Source organism: Zonotrichia leucophrys, chromosome 2 (genome assembly GCF_028769735.1).
Source record: "Zonotrichia leucophrys gambelii isolate GWCS_2022_RI chromosome 2, RI_Zleu_2.0, whole genome shotgun sequence".
In the NCBI taxonomy this organism is placed as follows: domain Eukaryota; kingdom Metazoa; phylum Chordata; class Aves; order Passeriformes; family Passerellidae; genus Zonotrichia; species Zonotrichia leucophrys.
This window is the reverse complement of record NC_088171.1, coordinates 107,611,573-107,631,489: the sequence shown is the minus strand read 5'-3', so window position 1 is coordinate 107,631,489 and position 19,917 is coordinate 107,611,573. Positions and strand designations below refer to the sequence as shown.

Sequence of the window (19,917 nt, the reverse complement as noted above, 5' to 3'; positions counted from 1 at the left end):
TGGCAAGATGTATCCACACTGCATCTATTTACTCTTCACTGTACAAGGAGCTCGTACAGAGGGCTTTGCAATCCTCTGTAAAACAGAGGGGTTTCAAGGAAGCCACTCTAAACAAAACAGCTCTGTTAATCTTTCCTAGAGTCATCATTCCTGCTGTCTAAATTTAGCCCTACAGCTCATTCCAAGTGTTCCAGTTTCTACAGTGGGGAAAAAAAAACAACCAACCTACAAAAAACACTTCAAGTCTATGTCTTTAAATATCTCAGAAGAACACAAGTGTAACAGACTACATCAAAACTGAATTAAAGCACAGAAAAACCAAGCCAAAGGCAGATAGAAGTTTTAAAAAGAGAAGTTAATAGCATGATGAATCTCAGTCTTTAGCCACATGAGAGTGCGAGGATGCATGCGACTTCATCCATCAGATGATGGACAACCTTCATCTCTTTTCCCCAGTGCAAGTATAGTAGATAACTATTGTTTTTATATCCTAAAGACCTCTATGCAGAGATCACAAACACAGGGTTTGCAAGCTGGTATTCCAAAACAAAAGTAAGGAACATCCATTACTGTATTTAGACACAAAGCATGCACTGTTTCCATTCTGAGTAAAATAGGAACTGTGTTAAGAGAGGCCTCTGGGTTTTCCACTTTAGCCCCAACATTATCCATCTGTAGTGAGAGGGAAGTGAAAAAAGAGCACAGAGTGTGAGTAGTGTTCAGCTGCTGATACAGAAGAACAGCAGAAGGATGAACTTGTTAGTCAGAGTGTTACCACTGTCAGCACACACATCCCCAACTCTTCAAACACCCTCAGGGTCAAGAACATACATCCAGCATGTTTTTTTGAATGACTGATCTTGCTCATCTACTGAGTGTTTTGTCAACTGCTACAGCTCAAGTCTCCTTCAAAGTCTTGTCACAAAACACAAGTACAAGCCAGCCATCTTCATGATTTCTCCTGCAGATTATGAACAGAACATACTATCTGCAGAAAAATGCAGGTTTTTCATTCCACATGCTTATCCAGAAGCCTGGTCCCCAAGAACAGAGGATGAACCACATGTAGGAAAAACCTCATACTCTGCAGGTGATAAAACCCTCTTCAGAAGAGATCTACAACATTTTTTCTCTAGAAAAAGCAAAATAAGACCTAGGAAATAAGACAAAATACTATCTGAAAATAATGAGGCATTTTCAACCACTGCCTATTTACAGCTGTACCTGTGGAACCCATCTGCCACACTCAATTAGAGAACAGGTCTTCAGCTACGACCTTCCTTCAGCTTATAATGAGGGGGAAAAACATCATATACATGAAAAACAGCTTGATTGGTGCAGACAGCTCATTTTCCCCTCAACATCATCTCAGGTATACCTTTTTCTGCACTAAGGAATCAGGGAACCCCAACAGGAGCACATCTCCCTGAAAAGATTCAGCAAGAGATTGCAGGAGCTCTGTCACAGCACACAAAAGCACTGGAAATGGCTCTCTGAACTATTCATTGTATTCATTGTTCATGTGCTTTCTACTGTAGTGAGATAAGATTATCTGACACACGCTGACAGAAGCCTAATTAAATTATGCATTTAAAAAAACAGATTTGGGAAATAATTTGTTATGAGGACAAAGGTTACTAAGCTTACTGAAAACCAGATTACAGTTAGAAATAACAAGAATGCATCCATATTTTCTCCAGTTCTTTCTGTCACTTATTCCACCATACTATAAAGCTTGCAAAGTACCTGTATTACAGCAGGTGTCTGAACAGTAGAAACCACAGCATTTGTTTTTTGAGATAACGTTTTCACAGGAGCAGCTGCTATTTTCTTTACTAACTGTGTGCCAGAATTCTTTGAAAAAAAAAATTAAAAATAATTACACATGGGCAGAACAGTTGTCAGACAAGTCAATGACAAAACAGACATGGAAGTTGGGGTCAGATACAAACTGAGGCACATCCTGTTAACAGTAACAACACAGGCATCATTCACACAGTCCATATCATTTAAACACTGCTCAGCAAAGCTCTTTGTCTACCACTTGAATATTCAATAACAGATTCAGAGACATTTAGAGAAAATGCATAATCAGAATAAAATGGTTAAAGAAATACATGAATTGTTACTTTTATGTACCTCTTTACTCTTGCATGCTGACCACACTACAAGAGATGGAAGCAAAAAGCCAGCAGAGTTCAGGGAAGGAGGAACATCCCAGGGACATGGGAAAGCTCCTCAGCTTTGGAGAAATATCCCAACAGAGGATCACAAGGTTTAGATAGTAGCAGTAACCATTTAAGCAATTTTGACTGGCATTTTGTTTCTTAAAATGGTTTACATCATCATCGAGAAGTTCACTAATTTGACCTTTACCATATGTAACAGGTCTCAAGTTTTCACCCAAGCAAGAAAGCAAAGCACATGGTGATGTTTATTGGTGCAAAACCAAACACCATCACCCCACTCAGAAAGGGTTCAAACGCTTATTTAACCTTCCACAAATTATTTGCAAACCCTGTTCTAACTACATAACATACAGCTATGCCCAACTAAAGTTATGAGAGAAGTTACCTGCACAGCACATATTCTGATTGCAGGAGTGCTGGTTGGCACAGATGGTCTCACACTTGTGTTGCTTTGTGTCTGGTTCTCTGCTTGTCCTATTGACTGTTGAGATACCAGCATTAGGTGGCCATTACTGCTTCTGATAAGAACAGTTCCTGTTGAAAAAAACACATTCAGACTGTGAAATTAAGTTATATTATGGCTTTCCTATATTTCTGTGGAAGAAATAACTAGACCACACAAGATAATGTAATATTTACTTTATTACTCCAAGGAACAGCTGCCAAGAAATATAAGAATAAAGTGCGCATCAGCTTGACTATGCATCTCATGGCAGAAAATAATTTCTAAATTCAAGAGAAAAACTTAACCACTGGCCACGCTGAAACATGGTGTGCATACAAGATGCAAATTGCAAAGCAGATCACCATTTGAGTCAAAAAGATATTCTGAGCATTAAAAAGACAGACACACAAAATATACACACACTCTGGGATTACTTTAGCACTAATTTTAAGCAGTTCTTCATCTGCAAAATTCACCACCACTATCACACTTGGCTGCCTCTTCTGTTTCTGAATACTTAGGCACATACTTAGAGGTGAAAACACAGCTCAGAGAAAACTAGTGAGAACTGAAGCCTGATTACTATCAGCTCACCTACCTGTATCAAGATCACCACCCCCTGTCAAGAGAGCAGTGGTCTCCCATGAAAATCTAAGTCACTGAGATATTTGAAACTCTCACTCTGTCAAGGGCATGCCCAAAAGCATTAAAAGCCAGGGTTTTATTGGAGCAGTTTGAAGTCAAATAGGGAGATTCCAGTGGGAAAGAATTAAAAAACAAAGTGGAAAAAAAAAAAAACCATTCAGCTACTAAAGCCTCCTCACCTAACGGCTCATCTCTGAAAAAATCAGAGGATTCAAAACAATCAAAAATACAAAATGCCAGCTGGATGCTCAGTCTGTACAATGTCAGATCCTTCAAGGGAGCTACAGAGGACCCTACCTTTGTGGTGTCTCATCTCCTTTGCCTCCAGCAGCAGCTGCTGCAAGTCCACCACTGAAAACACCGTCCTCAAACACCCTCACTCAACACTGATCTTTCAAATAAAAGGGAGGAGGTACAGGAGAATCCAGTAAATAAGACTACTTCAATGTTTCTGGAGGAGTGCATTAAACTTTCTTGCAAGTTATCCAATATCTTTGCAAGTTATCCAATATCTGAAACCCAGATCTTCTATGTACACTTACAATCTTTCCTAGTGTAAAACAAGACGGCAATGAAAGTCTTTTTACGACTTAGTTAATCTGAAAGCTGACAAAATACAACCATACAATACAGCCTAAAAACACTGTTTCTGTCTGAGTTCATATGCATACAACAGAAAAAGCCACAAGCTCCCCGAGTTGGGTTTTGCTGAGTATGTTTTGGTTTTTTTTTTTTAAACAATCAAGCTATAACCACATGCTTAGAAACAGCTTTTCATCCTCCACATCTAAAAGCATAAGAGAATATCCTCTTTGCAAGACGACACAAAATCTGGTATAAAATTCTGTAGCATCAACATATTGCCATTTACATAGCAGACACAAGCTGAGAATTGCAAGAGCAGCATCTACATGATCCCCTCCTTCCTCAAGTAGCTTTTACTACATGGGGCAGATGCACAAGGCAAGTTGCATATTCAGAAAAACACTGTTAACTCCATCTGACAGCTCAGCTTTCTCCTCCTCCACTGATGACTTGACTATAATTATATTTAGGTACAGATGGATCATTTAATTTAATCAATGAATAACCGGAATTATAGAAAACATATTAGATTTCTCATTTTCTTTTCACGCCATCTCATTTAGACAGTGATTCATGGCAAACAATTTATCATCTGCCAGGAAAAGAGCATTGTTTCCCTTGTTCAGACCACATGCTTATGCAGATTTCATTGAAAGAGAGAAAGTTGACCACATTTTGCTAGCAATAGCATTTCTCTCTGCTCTAAGTATACATTCAGAATGGCAAAAGTGTTGCTACTGGAGATTTTAGGCTGTTCTTTTAAAAGCCTGGTTTAAAACTTCACTGACAGCCATACTACTTTGAGAAGGCACATATAAACTTATAATTTCATTCCTTTAGAGGTTTGGAATGCATTAAGAGTAAGTTTTAATGTACTTGGATATTTTGTCACTACTCATTACATTTGTCTGTTAAGTCAAATTATCAGAAGTGCATTTTCTACTTCTGCATTTGAGAAACCACACTGATACCAGTCAACTTGCTTACAGGGCTGGGACTGGTTTTGCACTACCGCTCTGCATTTTCAATTGGCATTCAACAGAGATGGAGACCCTGCTGGAAAAGTATTCCATCCTCCAGTCACCTGAATGGGGTGAGTTTCCAGCACAATCTACTTGCTTGACAGGAAATTACTTCAAGAATGAGCTAGAAAGTTTATACAAATACAATACAGTTCACATGTAAATTCATTAACATCTCCAAAAAAGAAAAGGTAAACAAGTAACCCCTTTACATTTGAGCAGGATAGCAGTGATCCTGAAAAGGATGCAACCCAAAACATAAAGCAGGTTTCCATCCCTAGCAACAGGATACGGCACCACAAGGACATCCATACTGAATTAAAATAACTTGGTGAAAGCATCCACAGAAGAAGTTACCTAAGGCTAATCTGGTGGTCACAGCCTTGACTGGAACATTCAACGACAATAATGCCTGTTACTTGAATATAAGTTAGAGTAACAAACAATCATTTCCCTAACTTTGTTCCATTTGGCAGAATTTTTAATGAAGTGTGGTAATCTTTTCATGGCACCAGATCTTTGTGACACGGGCAAAATTATAACTCCAAACCAGTATTATGGTAATCTACTAACTACTGCTTCTGCAGGTTTAATGCTATTGATGCCTGATGCACAGATAAAGCTGAAGGCAGATTTGAAACAGCTGTCAGAGCTACAGCTCCACACACTGAAGAGCCACATCTTGTCCAACCATGAGAGACAGTTCTGGGCAGTTACAACCTGATGTCACACAGGGACAGTAAACTGACACATGAATTGCCTGGAACACTTGGAAAGCTGTTGAGAACAGCACTTATTTTTTACCTCTCATTGCTACAATTTAATTACAGTTTTTCACAACTTTGATACTTCCCTTCTGCCTGGAAACAAAAGCAATAACCCCATAGTACAGCCAATAGCACAGACTCCAAGAGGCAGCACAGGAGGTCTTTTATGCCAGAAAAAGAGGTTCCATGGCTCTCAAAACCAATGCCAGAAGTCTCATACACTTTATACAGCTGCATAAGTGTGAAATGAGGGAACAGCAGGTGATGGTAACCTTGAGGCTCTCAACAGAAAGGTCACGTAAACAGACTCGTGCAGCTACCAGGACACTGCTACCAGAAATGAAGGTAAGTGCAAGAATCCACATTCTTCACTTAGCGGGGGGGAGATAGTACTTCTTATCAAGAGCTGTTTTCACATTCACTAGAAGGCAAACACTAACAAAATAAACATGAAAACATGTGTGGCAGTCACTGCAACTCCACAAGAAAATGGGAGGAAGAAAGAGAGAACACATGAAACAACACAGGATCTCTGAACAGCTGAAGCATGAAGTTTCATCTAACACCTCTCAGCACTGTATTTAAAAACAGAAAAGGTATTGGCAATTTGGGCAAAATATCAGCATCAGTGGTTGTAAAGGAAGAGCAATGAAGCATCCTCATAACACCAGAGATGCCCTCTTCTGGGCTGCACTTTCAGGAACATTGATAGTTTTACTGGAGTTGTCTCAGAGAACAGGAATGACTTCCCCACTATTTATGCACTTTGATAGGAAGAGCAGGGCACAATCCCTTTGGGGCCACAAAGCTGTTCCTGTTTTCAAACCAAAGTGACCAGTTACCATCAGGGATTATTTCTTACATGCTTCACTGAAGGACTCAAGTGTCTCCAGCAGATTAAAAAGCAAAAACAGGCCTTTTTGCAATGAATTGATACTTCTGCCCTCAGATATTCTGCCTGTCCTGCCAAAACATACTTTGGAAAGTTATTTTGTTTTCCAGCACTGGCTGAAAAGGCAGTTAAAACACAATCAGCTCTTTCAGTCATTTGTTCTCTGCACACCTTTCTTCATCTGTAACACTGTGAAGGGAGCTAGAGGGGAAGTAACTGACAACCATAATCAACCTTTGTTTCCTCCAAAGCTACACAGAAGGAGCCATGCTATACCTTCTTACCTTGAAGAGGTCTCATTGAGATCTACATCCAGTGCCCTGCCTTCTCCTGGAACCAGGGCTGCAGGTACCCTGCTTTGAGGAGGAGAGCCTGGCAACAGTCCTGCAAAGTTCTGGCAGCCACCACCCAGATCAGCCTCTACTGAGACATGCCAGCACTGTGAGCAATGGAAAATCAGAGGTCTTCTAATGAATTTCATTTCATTTTGCAAACTTGAGATCCCTCTGCTACAAATTTTCACTGTCACAGCACCACTAGTGAAGGAAACCCAGCTTATTCTGAACTTGGTTTAGCACCCAGCCCAGGAACCAAGAAACACAGGTTAGCAGCTTCCAGATACCTCTGCATTTTAACTAAAAAGCACCAAAACCTCACGGGAGCATGAGCAAGAAGCTGTGGGATAACAGCAGAGATCTGTTTATGTCACCTGCAGGGGCTTCACTGTATTTCAGGGAATAGTGTTAAGGAAACCACAATGCAAGGAAACCACAATGCTGTTAACACAAACCTGTGCTGCAACTGAAGCTCTGGGCTTCATCCAGCAGCACTGAGCACCAATGAATGCTGAAAGCATCCCACCATGGGCAACCTCCACCATGTAACACGAGCCTGAGACATTTCTGATGGGGAACTTCCCCCAGGAATTTCCCCAGATGAACCAGCTGGCATTTGTGCTCCAGTGGAGATACACCTTATGCTGTTACTACAGGTGAGGCTGAAGTTGTCACATTAAGCCACCACTTTGATTACAAGGTTTCCAACTCAACTGCTCAACCAAGAAGCTCTTGGGAACTGCTGCTTAGGGAATAACGTGAGGAAATGAAGAGCAGTCTTTTGCTCCTAAAATAAAATACAAGGAAGAACCAATCACAGTGAGACCAAGCTCATTTAAGAGAGCATAAGTCACAAAAGCTGCATTCAAAGATGGGTAAATTTAGCTTATTTCAAAACAAGGAGTGCCTCCATCTTAGTAAAGTACACTTAAACACAATTAAAAAACAAGGCTAAATGGGGACTTCCAGGTCTCAAATCAGTACCTAAACAACAAAATTGTTTTAAAACAACAGTAATGTGTCAGAGCTCTCTGTTCCTAAACAAATCCCGTTCTTTCACTGAGCTACTCAAAACAAAGCAATAGCTTTTAAGGAAGTTATTTCAAGCTAAAACCAAGCTTTAAAGGATGTTTTCATATGAAACTAAGTGGCAATTAAAAAGGAATAGTGGTTTTAAGTTTCTTTGACTATTTAGGATTATTCAAAACTTGGAAAATAACATACCAGACACTACTAATCCATGCAACAGGTTTGAATACAGTTTTTCTCTCTAAAGACATCCCGTAGGCAATAAAAGCCTGTTTTTTCCTCTTCAATTCCATTTATTGAGCCCCACAGACTAGGTCACCCAAAAGTATTAAAAAATACATTACAGGAGTGAATAAGACAGACCAAAAAAGGGCATTATTAGAGATGTAGACTGTTCCAGTAGTGATTGTATCAAGGTGCATTATGCCAGTAGGTTAGCTGAAAAAGAGTGCTAAAGAGGCACAAAGTGTTAATGAAATACTGGTAAAGACAGTAATTAACTTCTACATGATTGACATAGTCCTTCTAATACGAAGGGGCTGTAATGTTTTCAGATGAAGTTTGGTCTGTAGTGCATGAAGGAGAACTACTTATTCCCTATGAACCTCACTCAGTATTTGAGTTTTCCTAGCTATTTACTGCAAATTTCTGTAGTGGAGATGAAGAAACAAGGACAACAGCCCAGTTTGGAGGAAACACCTAGCTGTGCTTTTCACTGTTTTAGGAATGAAGCCACAACAGTGATCTGGAGGCTACACCAAGTTACCTCATCCCAGGCTCCCAATAATGATCTCTACCTTCTATTTTTAAATGCAATTGACTTCAGATAGTAGTTCTTTTGTGAAGTCACAAAGACTGCCTGATTTAGGCTTTTCTTGGGAAAAACACCTGTGCTTGTTCTCATATTTCCCGAATAAGTAGGGGAGAGGGCTCATCTACACTATATGGGGTCAAGATAAGTTGTTCAGCAACTACACTATACCCACAAAACATTTTACTCCATACAACAAATCATTCCAACCTTTGGAAGTTAATTCTAGCTGATATAAGGATTCAAAAATGTCCAACCCACAATCAAGTACTGCTATTTCAGCAACCAGAATCACTCACCACACATCCAGGCCCTCAAACAATTAATTCCATTCACACTTTGTTTCACAAACTAAATAATTACATATCTCAGAAATTGCCCTCTGTGCTCTTTCCCTTGTTCCAAGGAAGCTTCTAAACTAATGGGTCTTCATAGCAATGGCTCAGGACCAGTGAGTAGCATGTAATTATTGCAGAGTCACAATGAAATGTCAGATTTTGAATTCCAATGAAAGACACCTTGTTTTATCCATGGATATGGAAATCATTAATTTCCATGTCAGGAGAAAAATTCAAAGGGCATGATCCCCATATTCTTTCATGCTACAACAGAACACAGTCTACACACAATGTTATACCTGTAAGTACTTTAAAGATGTTGGTGGCATCTCTGCCAACTGCACAAACTGCACTGCAGACTCATACAGACTCTGGAATACAGCTTTCAAGGCTGATGTCTGACATCTCACCTTTTCAAAGCCAGTGACCAGCTTTCCTTGCAGACACCACTGTCAGCTGACAGCACAGTTCCACCAGCACTAACATTTCTCAGACTGTCTGGGTTGCTCTGAGCAGTGATTTAAACAAGCACATGTACACACCAATAGCTCAAGGGGTTTGCACTCCAGCAAAGGCAGCTGCCTCCAGTAACTCCAACCTGTCTCTGGCTAAGCATCTTCCTGTGCTAAGAGCAGGCATCAACTCCTGAGATAGCCAGTGCAGACACAGGCTTCCCAAGCACAGAAATCCAGGAAAGGGACGATGCTATCTCTTCTAGGCAGGATGGAGCAGACTCTGGTATCCTATTGTTTGAAACAGTCTGGAATAATGGACACCACACATCTTTCTCAAGAGTGTAAACAAAGTCCCCTCTCCCTCCCTTTCTCCAGGAACTAGACACAAAGTGCTAAAACTGCAAAATTCTGAAGCCAAGTTTCACACGCTGCTCCACCAGCAAGTCTTATCCAAGCTGTTGAAGACTAGCTGCTCATCAATGTATTTTGGTGCCCAGATGGATATCTGTTTAACAGTCTAGCAACTGGGTCCCCTTAGCTTTCACATTTTCTGATGCCTTTTCACAGAACACAGGCCCACATTTCAGCACTAAAAGAGTTCTCCTCAACAGCACATACACCTGAGCTTGTTTCCTTGAGAACACATTTATACCCACATAATTTTACAGTTATAGTAGAACTCTTAAGCAAAAGTATAACTGTACAAACAACAACAAACAACCAATAGGTTTTCAGGGCATAGTCACAAGATGGCAATACCATTTCTATTTGGATTCAGAGTGTATTTATTACACTTGAATCCCAAGAGGTGCTGTTTTTATTATGTGTAGGCATCAGGGATTCTCAGCCAACACTGTGCACGGTGCAAATAGGGCAGAGCCTTATTTGATATTGTGATAGCATCTAGCTCTTGTCCTTGGGCCACACCTTTCAGCAACTGGGATCATTTCCCATCAGCATTTCCCCATTGCATCTTTGTGGTTTGCAACTTTGCACCTTGAGGCTTGGTTCCTTTCCTATCTGAGTAATCAGACAGTTCTAGGACTGTCTACAGCTAAGATGATCTGACTTGAGCATTCTCTAGGACCAAAATTACCTCATACAGAAGCTTCAAGCATTTGCTGGGGACTCAGCTGATGGCAGTGAAATAGTACCTCAAAGGAGCAAAGTGACACTTCCTTACTCTCAAGACAATTCCTACTGCACTGAAAGAAGCATTGAGTCTCCACACCACATTCTCTTGTGTACTCCTAGTATTCACTGGAGTGAAATTCTTCAAACAGCGAGTTATGTGCTTGGCACACTGCAGCCATACATATAGAGCAGACAGCTTTCTAAGGACCAGAAGGTATGCCAACACCCTGCACTTACCATTCCTGGAACGGCCACTGAGCTGTTACTGAGAAATCTGAAGCTGAAATGTTGAACCACAAATCTTAACTTTAAACCAAGAGTTGCTGAAAACATCATCAGTGTCTTGGTAGTGTTTTAACAAAGGACAAGATCCGTCCCCTTTAAATCTCTGTCTCCTTTAAGTAAGAGGTCAGTTAATTCAGATTAATTTTACAATGGGACATTTGTTTCCTCATTGCTCACCTTGGGGACCAGAAGAAAGCTGAATTCCACTTCTGAAAGTGCAAATTCACTCCTCAGCTGGATGGTTTTTCACTTGCAAACAAGGGATCAACACTGAGTTTTTAACACTGATCACCACCTTGCTCTAAGTGTGATGGAGCAAACAAAAATTATTGCAGAAGACAGCAAAACCTTCATGGGAAGCATTAACTTCTGTCTACACAGATATTGTGGAAACTGTCACAAGAACTGTGTGATATTTGTCAAGTGCCTAGCAGCTATGTATAAAGGTGTTCTGAGTGCATTAAACCCCTTGAACAGAGCACTGATTGCCCCACTGAGACTGCCTGGTAATGCACCACCCACCATTCACTGGACCTGGCTTCCAGGGCTCTGCTGGGAACAGGTGGCAAACTGACACCAGGCAAGCTGCCAGGGAAAGCCTTCAGGTGCTGTGCCAACCAGGGCATGCTGTTTCACCCAGTTGTTATTCTAGCATGGATATCCACCCAAGGAACTCTGATTTCCCAGGCGACTCCTAGGAGCAGCCAGAACTATTGAAAGCATCTCTGCCCACACCAAGCTGCAAGTGTGCTCTGAAAGAAGCCTGCAAACACGAGCTGTGAAAACTAAGTGTTACCATATCATCAGACTGTTCTTACAGCACAGTAAGATCACTGAGCTTCAGCAGTTCTCCAGCCTTAACAGACCCTAGATTTCCTCATTGGCAACAAGGATCTTCCATCTATTGCGATTTTCACCACACACTTCAGTTGCAATCAGAGCTTATTTCCTCAAGACACCAGTGGAAAAGATCTGTTAGTGGACTTTGTTCTAAAGGTGATCCAGACAGCAGAGCAGATCTTAATCCTGGCAATCTGAATAGTAAGACACTTAAAAACATCTATGGTGATCTTCTCAATTTTGCAAATTACACCTACTTTTCTTCTAACACCATCAATTTTCAGAAAATACCAAGAGAATTCTCAAAAACATATTTGCCTTTTGCTTTTGTCTAAATGGTTAAGGCAGTACTAATTATTCATCTTTGATAGTTATCAAAAGTGTTGCAATTTACATCAAAACTTGCATACACATATATCTGTAAATACAATCCTACCCACCAGGCACAGCACAGACTCCAGCCAAGTGGCATAACAAATACCTGGTTCTCTAAAATTACTTAAAAAACCTGGTATGGTTGCTACTCAAAATAACAACACATGAGCTTACCTAGATTTTATCAGCATATTTGGGAAAAAGAATACTGAAACATAATTAGTATTTCCTCCAGCTGTCACCTGTGTGAGTGATGCTATTTTTACTGCTACAAGCTGAAATGTCCTTTAAATACTGCAAAAGTAAGACAAGTCATGCTCACGTTCTCTCTCTTTTAAGGATTAAAAAAAGTTTACTGTACACCAAACTGTGGCTGCAATTCTTTGCAATACACTCCAATTGACTGTAAAATCTGAACAGCATTTAACATTAATTTTACTGAGCATCATACTTCCATGCTTCAGGATTCAGAATGCATCTAATTTTTTTTCCTGTGTGTTTGAAAACCATAAATCTAGACATTAGCTTTGCATCTTCTGCCAAGATTTAAATCTTAATTCCCTCATGACTGTGCATTTAATCATATGAAGGCATTATTTTGCTAGACATACTCAGTCCTGAAAGCAAAATCAAGTCCTACAGTGCAGCTGAAATTTCAACTAGTTACAGCACAACACATTTCCTTGCTATTATCTAAGTTTGACTTAGTTCTTCAAGCCCACCAAAGCTTTGCTCACCCTTCCTCAGGAAAAAAAAGTTGATCAGTGTCACCTAATGTGAAGAGAGAAGCTTGCAGAGAATCCATCCCCAGAAGCCTGCTAAACACAGGTCGTTATTGGGATACAAAAAGTTACAAGCACCGATGTAGCCCCTACTGGTCTAAGCACAAATACTATGCTCAGACTTCATGGGACTGCCAACATCCAGAAACTGCATACTTTAAAGGAATTTCTATGGTTTTCTGCCTGTTGAAACAAGAAATCTTTAGAGAGCCTACTCCTACTCAAACATAATGTAAATCAAGAAGTATTTTAAAATCAGCATTTCCTCCTATTCTAAAGCAATGGACCAGATACACATATGAAAATACTGAATTCCTCATATGGTTTTAACACTGAAAAACTACAACTAGAACATGACAAGGGAGATTCACAGCACTCTGCATGAGACGTATTAGGTCAACTTCGAAAGCAGAAGGAAGCAGCACCCCAATGTTTATCAGCCCTTACCTCTTCAGGTTATGTTCTGCAGACAATTAAGAGAAACTCGACAAGACCAGGCTCCATCCAACCCCACTGCAGTTTTGGAATACCCATGGTGGGCACCTTCCCACCCACAGGAGTGCACATGCTGCCTGCTCCACGCCATGCAGCCCAGCCACCTCACACAGCAGTGGCTGTGCTTTCTGAAGTTACCCACTATCAGCCTTGATAAGCTGCAGGCAGTGGAAAACCTGCCACAGACGAGGCAAAACATCCTAGCAAAGACAACTGAGCTGCAAACAGAAACCAAGAAGCTGAACTTGCTGCTGTTCCCCTCTAAGTCAGGTGCAAAGGAAACCTTACACGGAGACCATGCCTTGCACCACACTGCTAGTGCAATTACAGCACACTCAGGGCACCTCTTCTTTGCTGACACCGTGCTTGCTCAGCCCCACTGGTGTTAGCAGTAATGGAAAGCATAAAACAGAAATGCACAAACCAGAGGCAGCCAATGCTACAGTGCAGAGTGATGGCAGCTGCTGCCATGGCCCTGTGCGGCATCAGGTGAGGTTTTCAAAGAATTTTCCTGCTCTAAGCAAATTGAAGGTAACAATGGAGGATCCCTGGCATCTGGTTCAGTTCTGTCCTTTTTCATGGCATCAGCAGAGAAGCAGATTTATATACTAAATGTCCTTTGAACACCTGCTTGTAATGAGCATTCCAGGTCCAGGGATAGACTGAAAGTACAGACACAGAAGTGACAAAAACCTAGGTTCAAGAAAAGTAAACAAAACCGAGAAACAACATTCTTTTTGTTGTTTTTATGCTCTTTTTCTACCCTTGACTTCTCCAAAGCATGTGAGGCCCAAGGACACTAAGGTAAACCAAAGACATTTGCCACGGCCCTTGTCTCTCCTTCCCCTTCCCAATTATTTCCTCCTGTCTAATAGCACAGCCCATCCATTTCTCCCCTCATTAAGCTCGGGTTAACCAAGGACACAATTTCTTGTTAAGCAGATGGTCCATGACATGAGACTTTTGCAGGTTTGTAGCATCAGCACAGGCCACATGGAGCTCAGGACTGAGGCAGCGCTGCGCTCACCACGCCGCTCTGCTCTCTGCAGACCCAGACTGCGACGTGCAAAGCCTTCTGAAATGCTGCTAGCCCTGTGCTCCTGTCAGCAAAGAGGGCAACTGAGGAAAGGTCCCTGTGGCAGATCAAATTCCCTTCATTTGGGAGGACACAGTCCAACCACTGAGTCTGAGAGCTGATGGTATGCACGATAAGAAGACCAAAGCCACCCCTGAAGTCAGAGCAGCTGGAGTCCCACTTTGTGCTAAAGCCTCCACTGGTGGTCAGCCAGGGATGGACTGGAGCAGGAGGATGGCCTTGGGTATCTGCAGCGCTGCTCTGCTGAAAACCAGTATTTTGTAGAGGAAATCATAGGAAGGCGATGAAAAACCCTTGTTACTCATCAGCAAGCCCGAGTCTTTCAAGACTAAGAGAACTTGTAAAGCTCAGTGGTCCTTCCTCGGCAATCAGACAAAAAGAGGCACTTGGCAAATGGGCAATCTCTGCTCAGGGACATGAGGAGTCAGTCATTAGCCAGTCATCTGCTTTTCCCAACTCCTGGCTTTATTCTGAGCAAGAGGAAGGGGGAGGTAGAGATGGAAGAGAAGGAGAGGCGTAAATTCCGGATTTCCATGAACCTCCACTGCCCTCCAGGTCACAGAGGCACACACAGCTTTGCTGGTGCCCTTCCTTGCCCAGACTGCAGTGCTGTGGAAGCAATGCCCACTCTGGGTCACAAGCAGTCCATCAGAAACTCAGCATGACCAGTAAGGGCAGTGCTGCCCAGCCCTCCTCAGAACAAGCCACCTCAAATACTTCCCTCTGAAACTCAAGGGAAGGATGTCTTCTGGATGCATTTTTCTTAATAGGTGAACGCCACGATTTTAAACCTAAGTGCATCCTCTCTTCTGTATTTTATCCTGTGTGGCTAGATTTGGCAGTTTATTTGAAATAAAAAACTTTTCAAGCCTAGGAATTTGGTGGTTTATTCCACTTCTTTTTCTTAACGCTGCTAAGTCTTGTAGCTTTAATGCTATCCATCTTGCATTTTTTATTATTAATTAAAAATTGAATCCACCTAGAAGACAGAGGTAAAATACTAACACTTTTTCAAGATAGAATGCATTTTTATATAACCTTGCAACAATTACATAGACAAATTCCCCTGAAACATTGATCCATTTGAAATCTGACAACGTCTAGTTTCTTCTGAAGCACTGAAGTCCATACTGTTATTTTTATTTACAATGCTGCAGAGTACCAGCACCTCTGAACTTCTGATACAAAAGCTGCATTGTCCCAGGAGCAAGGAAAACAAGCTGATGCAACTGAGGAGTAATACTACTTTTGTGACATCTGCTTCCTACCACAACACAAGCCAGAGGACACTCAACAGTATACCTGGATGCAATCAAACCTAAGCTACTACAAAAATCCTGTAAGTTTTGCCAACTTGTAGTTCCCAAACCACAGGCAACTCACACGATCATCCACCTTCACAGAAAAGTGTTTACCTGAATGTCAATACATTCCAGAAAGCAAAAGTATTAGGTACGAAACCTGTAAACCTGGGAAGCCCTGCTACAAGAAGTTAATATATTTCCACTATGGTTCATGTCAGAGGAAAGCTGGCAAGGATTTAAACTCACCCTTGACTGCTGACTACCCAGACATTACAGCATCATGAGTGCTGGGAAATCTACAGCGAAACTGACTGACTAAAGACTTTTTTTTTAATTAGCATTATATATCTCTTTGGGAGGTGCAGTCTTTGATAAAGACATTAGGATTTAAAAAAAATGAGGAAAGAAAGAAAAAGCAAATGTGCACTACCAGCACAGGAATTACTGTAAAGCCAGTCATCCTTTTCAGCAACCTGAAAGTAATTGCAACAGATGCTCCAACAACAGAACTGTCCTGGCAGGAAATAATTATAGCATCAGATAGCAATGAAGTCATTACATATCTTGGGGTCTCAGCAGAGAGAGGCCAAAACCAGTGGAAGCAAAGTAACTTTTTCTTTTTTTTTTTTTTTTTTTTTTTTTTAAAGCACTTAAACACAGCCCAACAGGGAGAAATGAGAAGATCAGAACCAACAGCACCTTCTCCCTCTTAAGAGAAAGTGCAGGTGGAAGACCTGGCAATCCTCTGTTGCTATCCAAAGTATTAAGGTGTCCGTATCAGCACTGCGCAACTCCTACGTTAATATTTTCACTGCTGCTATAGGAAGCACATCTGTAAGAGCAATGTCTCTCCGAATCCTTACGTTTCCCACAGAGGGTTTATAGAAAAAAAGGGTTTCAAGGAGCAACACGCAATGAACTGTCAACTCTGTCCTCCTCAGGCACGGCAGTATTTTGTTCCATGAGCAGTCGCATCGGCCTGGTTGTGCTGGTGACAAGAATTCCCGCGGGACCGCCCGGTCGCGGGCGAGTGCGGGCAGCCGGACCCGCTCGGTAAGTTACGGAGCCGCTCCGCAGCCTCCAGCCCACGCTCACACCCCCTCCCCGACATACTCCTTCATCCCTGTTCCACCAAAGCCTCCAGCAGTCTTTTCCAAGTCACACATAAGGGTAACTTGACCGCTGACTTTTTGGTTACTTCTCCTGCTCTTCGTGCTACCCAGCAAAGTCAGAAGTTGCATTTATCCAGAGACTTCCAGATCCATCCTGCAGACGGGCTGTAAGCATCCCCAGCGCTGCTACCCGACTGAGCCCAGGCACACAGCCCATGCCCCGCAAGGCACACGCACACGCCGGTTCCCAGAAGTTTGGGGCAGACAGGGAGCCCAAAACACACACTGCCACTACATCACCGCCACCCCCGCCGCCCTGCCCGTCCTTCGCCACGGCTCGTCTCCAGCAGCAAGGGCAGCGCGTCGGGCTCCGTCCTGCCCCACCGAACCCCCGCCAGCGAGGACCGCGACAAGCCGGCTAAGTCGCGACATGGGACGTACCCTCCATCTGGGAGGGATCACTCACCTGGGGGCAGCTGCAAGTTGGCCGGCAACTGGAGGGTGGCTGCGGGCGGCCCCTTGGGCGCCACCGGCCGCGGGACGCCGGGAGCGGCCCCCCGCAGCACCGGGGTGCCCCCGGGACGCGGCGGGGCGGCGGCGGGCCCGGCGGGCACAGCGGCGGCGGGGCCGCCCCGGTCGGGCGCCGAGCCCGCGGCTGGGGCGCAGGCGGCCGCCTGCTCCGGGCGCCCGCCGGGCATGAGCCTGACGGGGGCCGCCGAGGCGCTCATGGAGGAGGAGGCAGCGAGGGGACGGGGGGCGGCCGCGTCGCGCAGAGCCCCGCGGCGCCCCGCAGCATCGCGGGCGGGGGGCGCTCAGGCGGTGCCCCGGCCGGCGGCTCGCCCGCGCAAACACATGGCAGCGCCGCTCCGCCGGCTCCCGGGCGCCGCGCACGTGGGCCCGGCCGGCCCGGCCTCCCCTGCCGGCGGCGGGAGGGCGGGAGGGAGGGGAGGAGGTAAGAAGGGCGGGCCAACGCCGCCAGCGCGTCCTACTGCGGCGGCGCCCGGACCGGCCCCGCCGCCCCTTTGAGCCCGCCCGTGTTTATGGAGCCATGCGGGCTCCAGCGCCTGTACCGCGCTGAAGTTAGCGGCGGCGGAGAGAGTCCGAGCGGCCGGAGGGCACGCGGCCGGAGCCCCGGGATGGGGGTGAGGCGTGGGTGGCCACGGCAGAGCTGCGGAGCCTCCTCCCTCCGTGCCAGCCTCCGGCCCGCCTACCTGCGCCAGACCTCCCCCGGCTGCACCTGGGCTGCAGGTGTCCTTGGGCTTGCATTCAAAACAAGAGCGGCTCCGGCAAGTGTCAGAGTTCGTCGTGTCGTGATGGGAATTTGCTGACAGGCCGAGATGGCGAAAGGAGCACGGATCTGTACGGATGAAAGGGACAACGCTGTCCCGTTTGACCTTCGTAATCGGGGCTCGACTTGAAAAAAGATTGAGGGAGGACGTGGAACTCAGTCCCCCTTGTAAAGCACGGGGGTGATCCTGACAGCATACACACGACACAGCTCTAAAAACAAATTTTAAAATACAACGAAAAGTTTTTGCACGTGTGATAGAGAACTCAGCATGACCTTCAGTAATTCTGCTTTGAGGTCGTTGCGTATCATAACCAAGTCTAGATTAAATTTCAATTCATTCTGAAGCATGTTGATGCCCATGCTTTTTTTATGCATGAAATTTAAGGGGTATTGCTTATAACTACACAAACTGAGCACAATGTAAGCAATTCTAAAATACAGGGCCTATTATGATGATTATGGTGGATTATGGCCTATGGCTGATTAAAGTGGTACAAAAAGCTCAAAGTCAAAAAAATATTAGGAGAAAAAAATAATTACTCTTGTATTCAACTTCCCTTGCAATGATGTTTTTCAGATAGAAAGGTAGACAAGAAAGGGAAACACTCCTCTTCTTGGCCATTTTGAGTAACAGCTTTGCTTGATTCCACAGCGTTAGTGCTTTATATTGCTGTCAGCAGCTGCAGAAACAGAGAAGAGAAATTGCTCACCTCTTGCCATGCCTACTTCTATTCCACAACAAATCAGCCCAAAATCTCAAAGAGGTGGCAGCAGCAATGGTCAGAGTTTCCAGGTGTCAGAGCACAAGCTAAGAAGATGGTGAAAAAGAAGAGGTGGTAACACAAAAGAGGGCATCCTCTGTACCTTTTACAGCTCTGCCAAGTCTGACCAAATTACATAACTTCTTACACATGTGAAGCTGTGTTACACACATAAAGTAACAACCAGGGTACAGCGACTTACCTCCTACATGTCAGAGGATGCACAGAGACCAGGAGGGAGGGATGCTTCAGTTTCAGCAAAGACCAGCAGTGACTGATGGCAGAAGGGAAAAGGATGCAAAGCAAGGCATCATGTTTATTATTCTTGGACTTCAGGAAGAATGGAGTTGGCTTCTTGCTTAAAGCCAAATTTTTATCTTCTTGCAGCCATTGAACTTTAGAGGGAATCTCTGAGACCCCCATGCAGATGCTCAGGAGTGAAAGTGCATCTGAAGGAGGCAAAAAGAACCAGCTAAAGACAGCAGAATTGTATGCACCAAAGCTGCAAAACACAGCAGTGTGTGGGAATGAGAAGTAGAAAATACAGCATAGTGAGAGAAAGAAATACATGAATCAAGGAGTGAAGGGAGCAATATGAAATGCATTACAAGAAAAGGCATACCACAATTACAATAAAGAGGAAAACAATCCATACCTAGAAGATGTAGAAATATGCATATCTTTAGTACAGCTAAAAAGTTAAAGTGCCATAAGTATCTTCTCCAAACAAGGCAGAGGCACCCATCATTGTATGAAACTGCACAGGAAATAAAAGGAAGAGTCCTTTTCCCACACTGGAAACATGTTATCATATAGGTCCAGAATGCACTCTTTATTAGCAAAGTTAAGGGAAATACAAAAAGTCATTCAGAACAAAAAGGAACAAAGAATCTGGAACTTGAAAGCTATTTTCATAACTGAAGAGGTTG

General features: G+C 43.5%; 1 protein-coding gene across 3 annotated transcripts in view; it reads right to left on the bottom strand.

Annotated features, from left to right (window-relative positions):
- The window catches only part of TAF4B (TATA-box binding protein associated factor 4b), a 72,281-nt gene extending 53,255 nt beyond the window's left edge, over nt 1–19,026 (bottom strand). Inside the window, exons 1-3 of one of the 3 annotated variants that reach the window (XM_064706005.1) lie at nt 18,938–19,026; nt 2,575–2,723; nt 1,747–1,854 (exon numbers count right to left, since the gene is read on the bottom strand). In XM_064706005.1, the coding sequence (XP_064562075.1) occupies nt 1,747–1,854; nt 2,575–2,723; nt 18,938–18,947 (267 nt within the window). In that variant the 5' untranslated portion in view covers nt 18,948–19,026. Of the gene's footprint in view, nt 1–1,746; nt 1,855–2,574; nt 2,724–17,402; nt 17,665–18,937 lie in introns of those variants that run through there. The other 2 variants (XM_064706003.1, XM_064706006.1) reach the window with 2 other exon arrangements.
- Nucleotides 19,027–19,917: the final 891 nt, after the last annotated feature.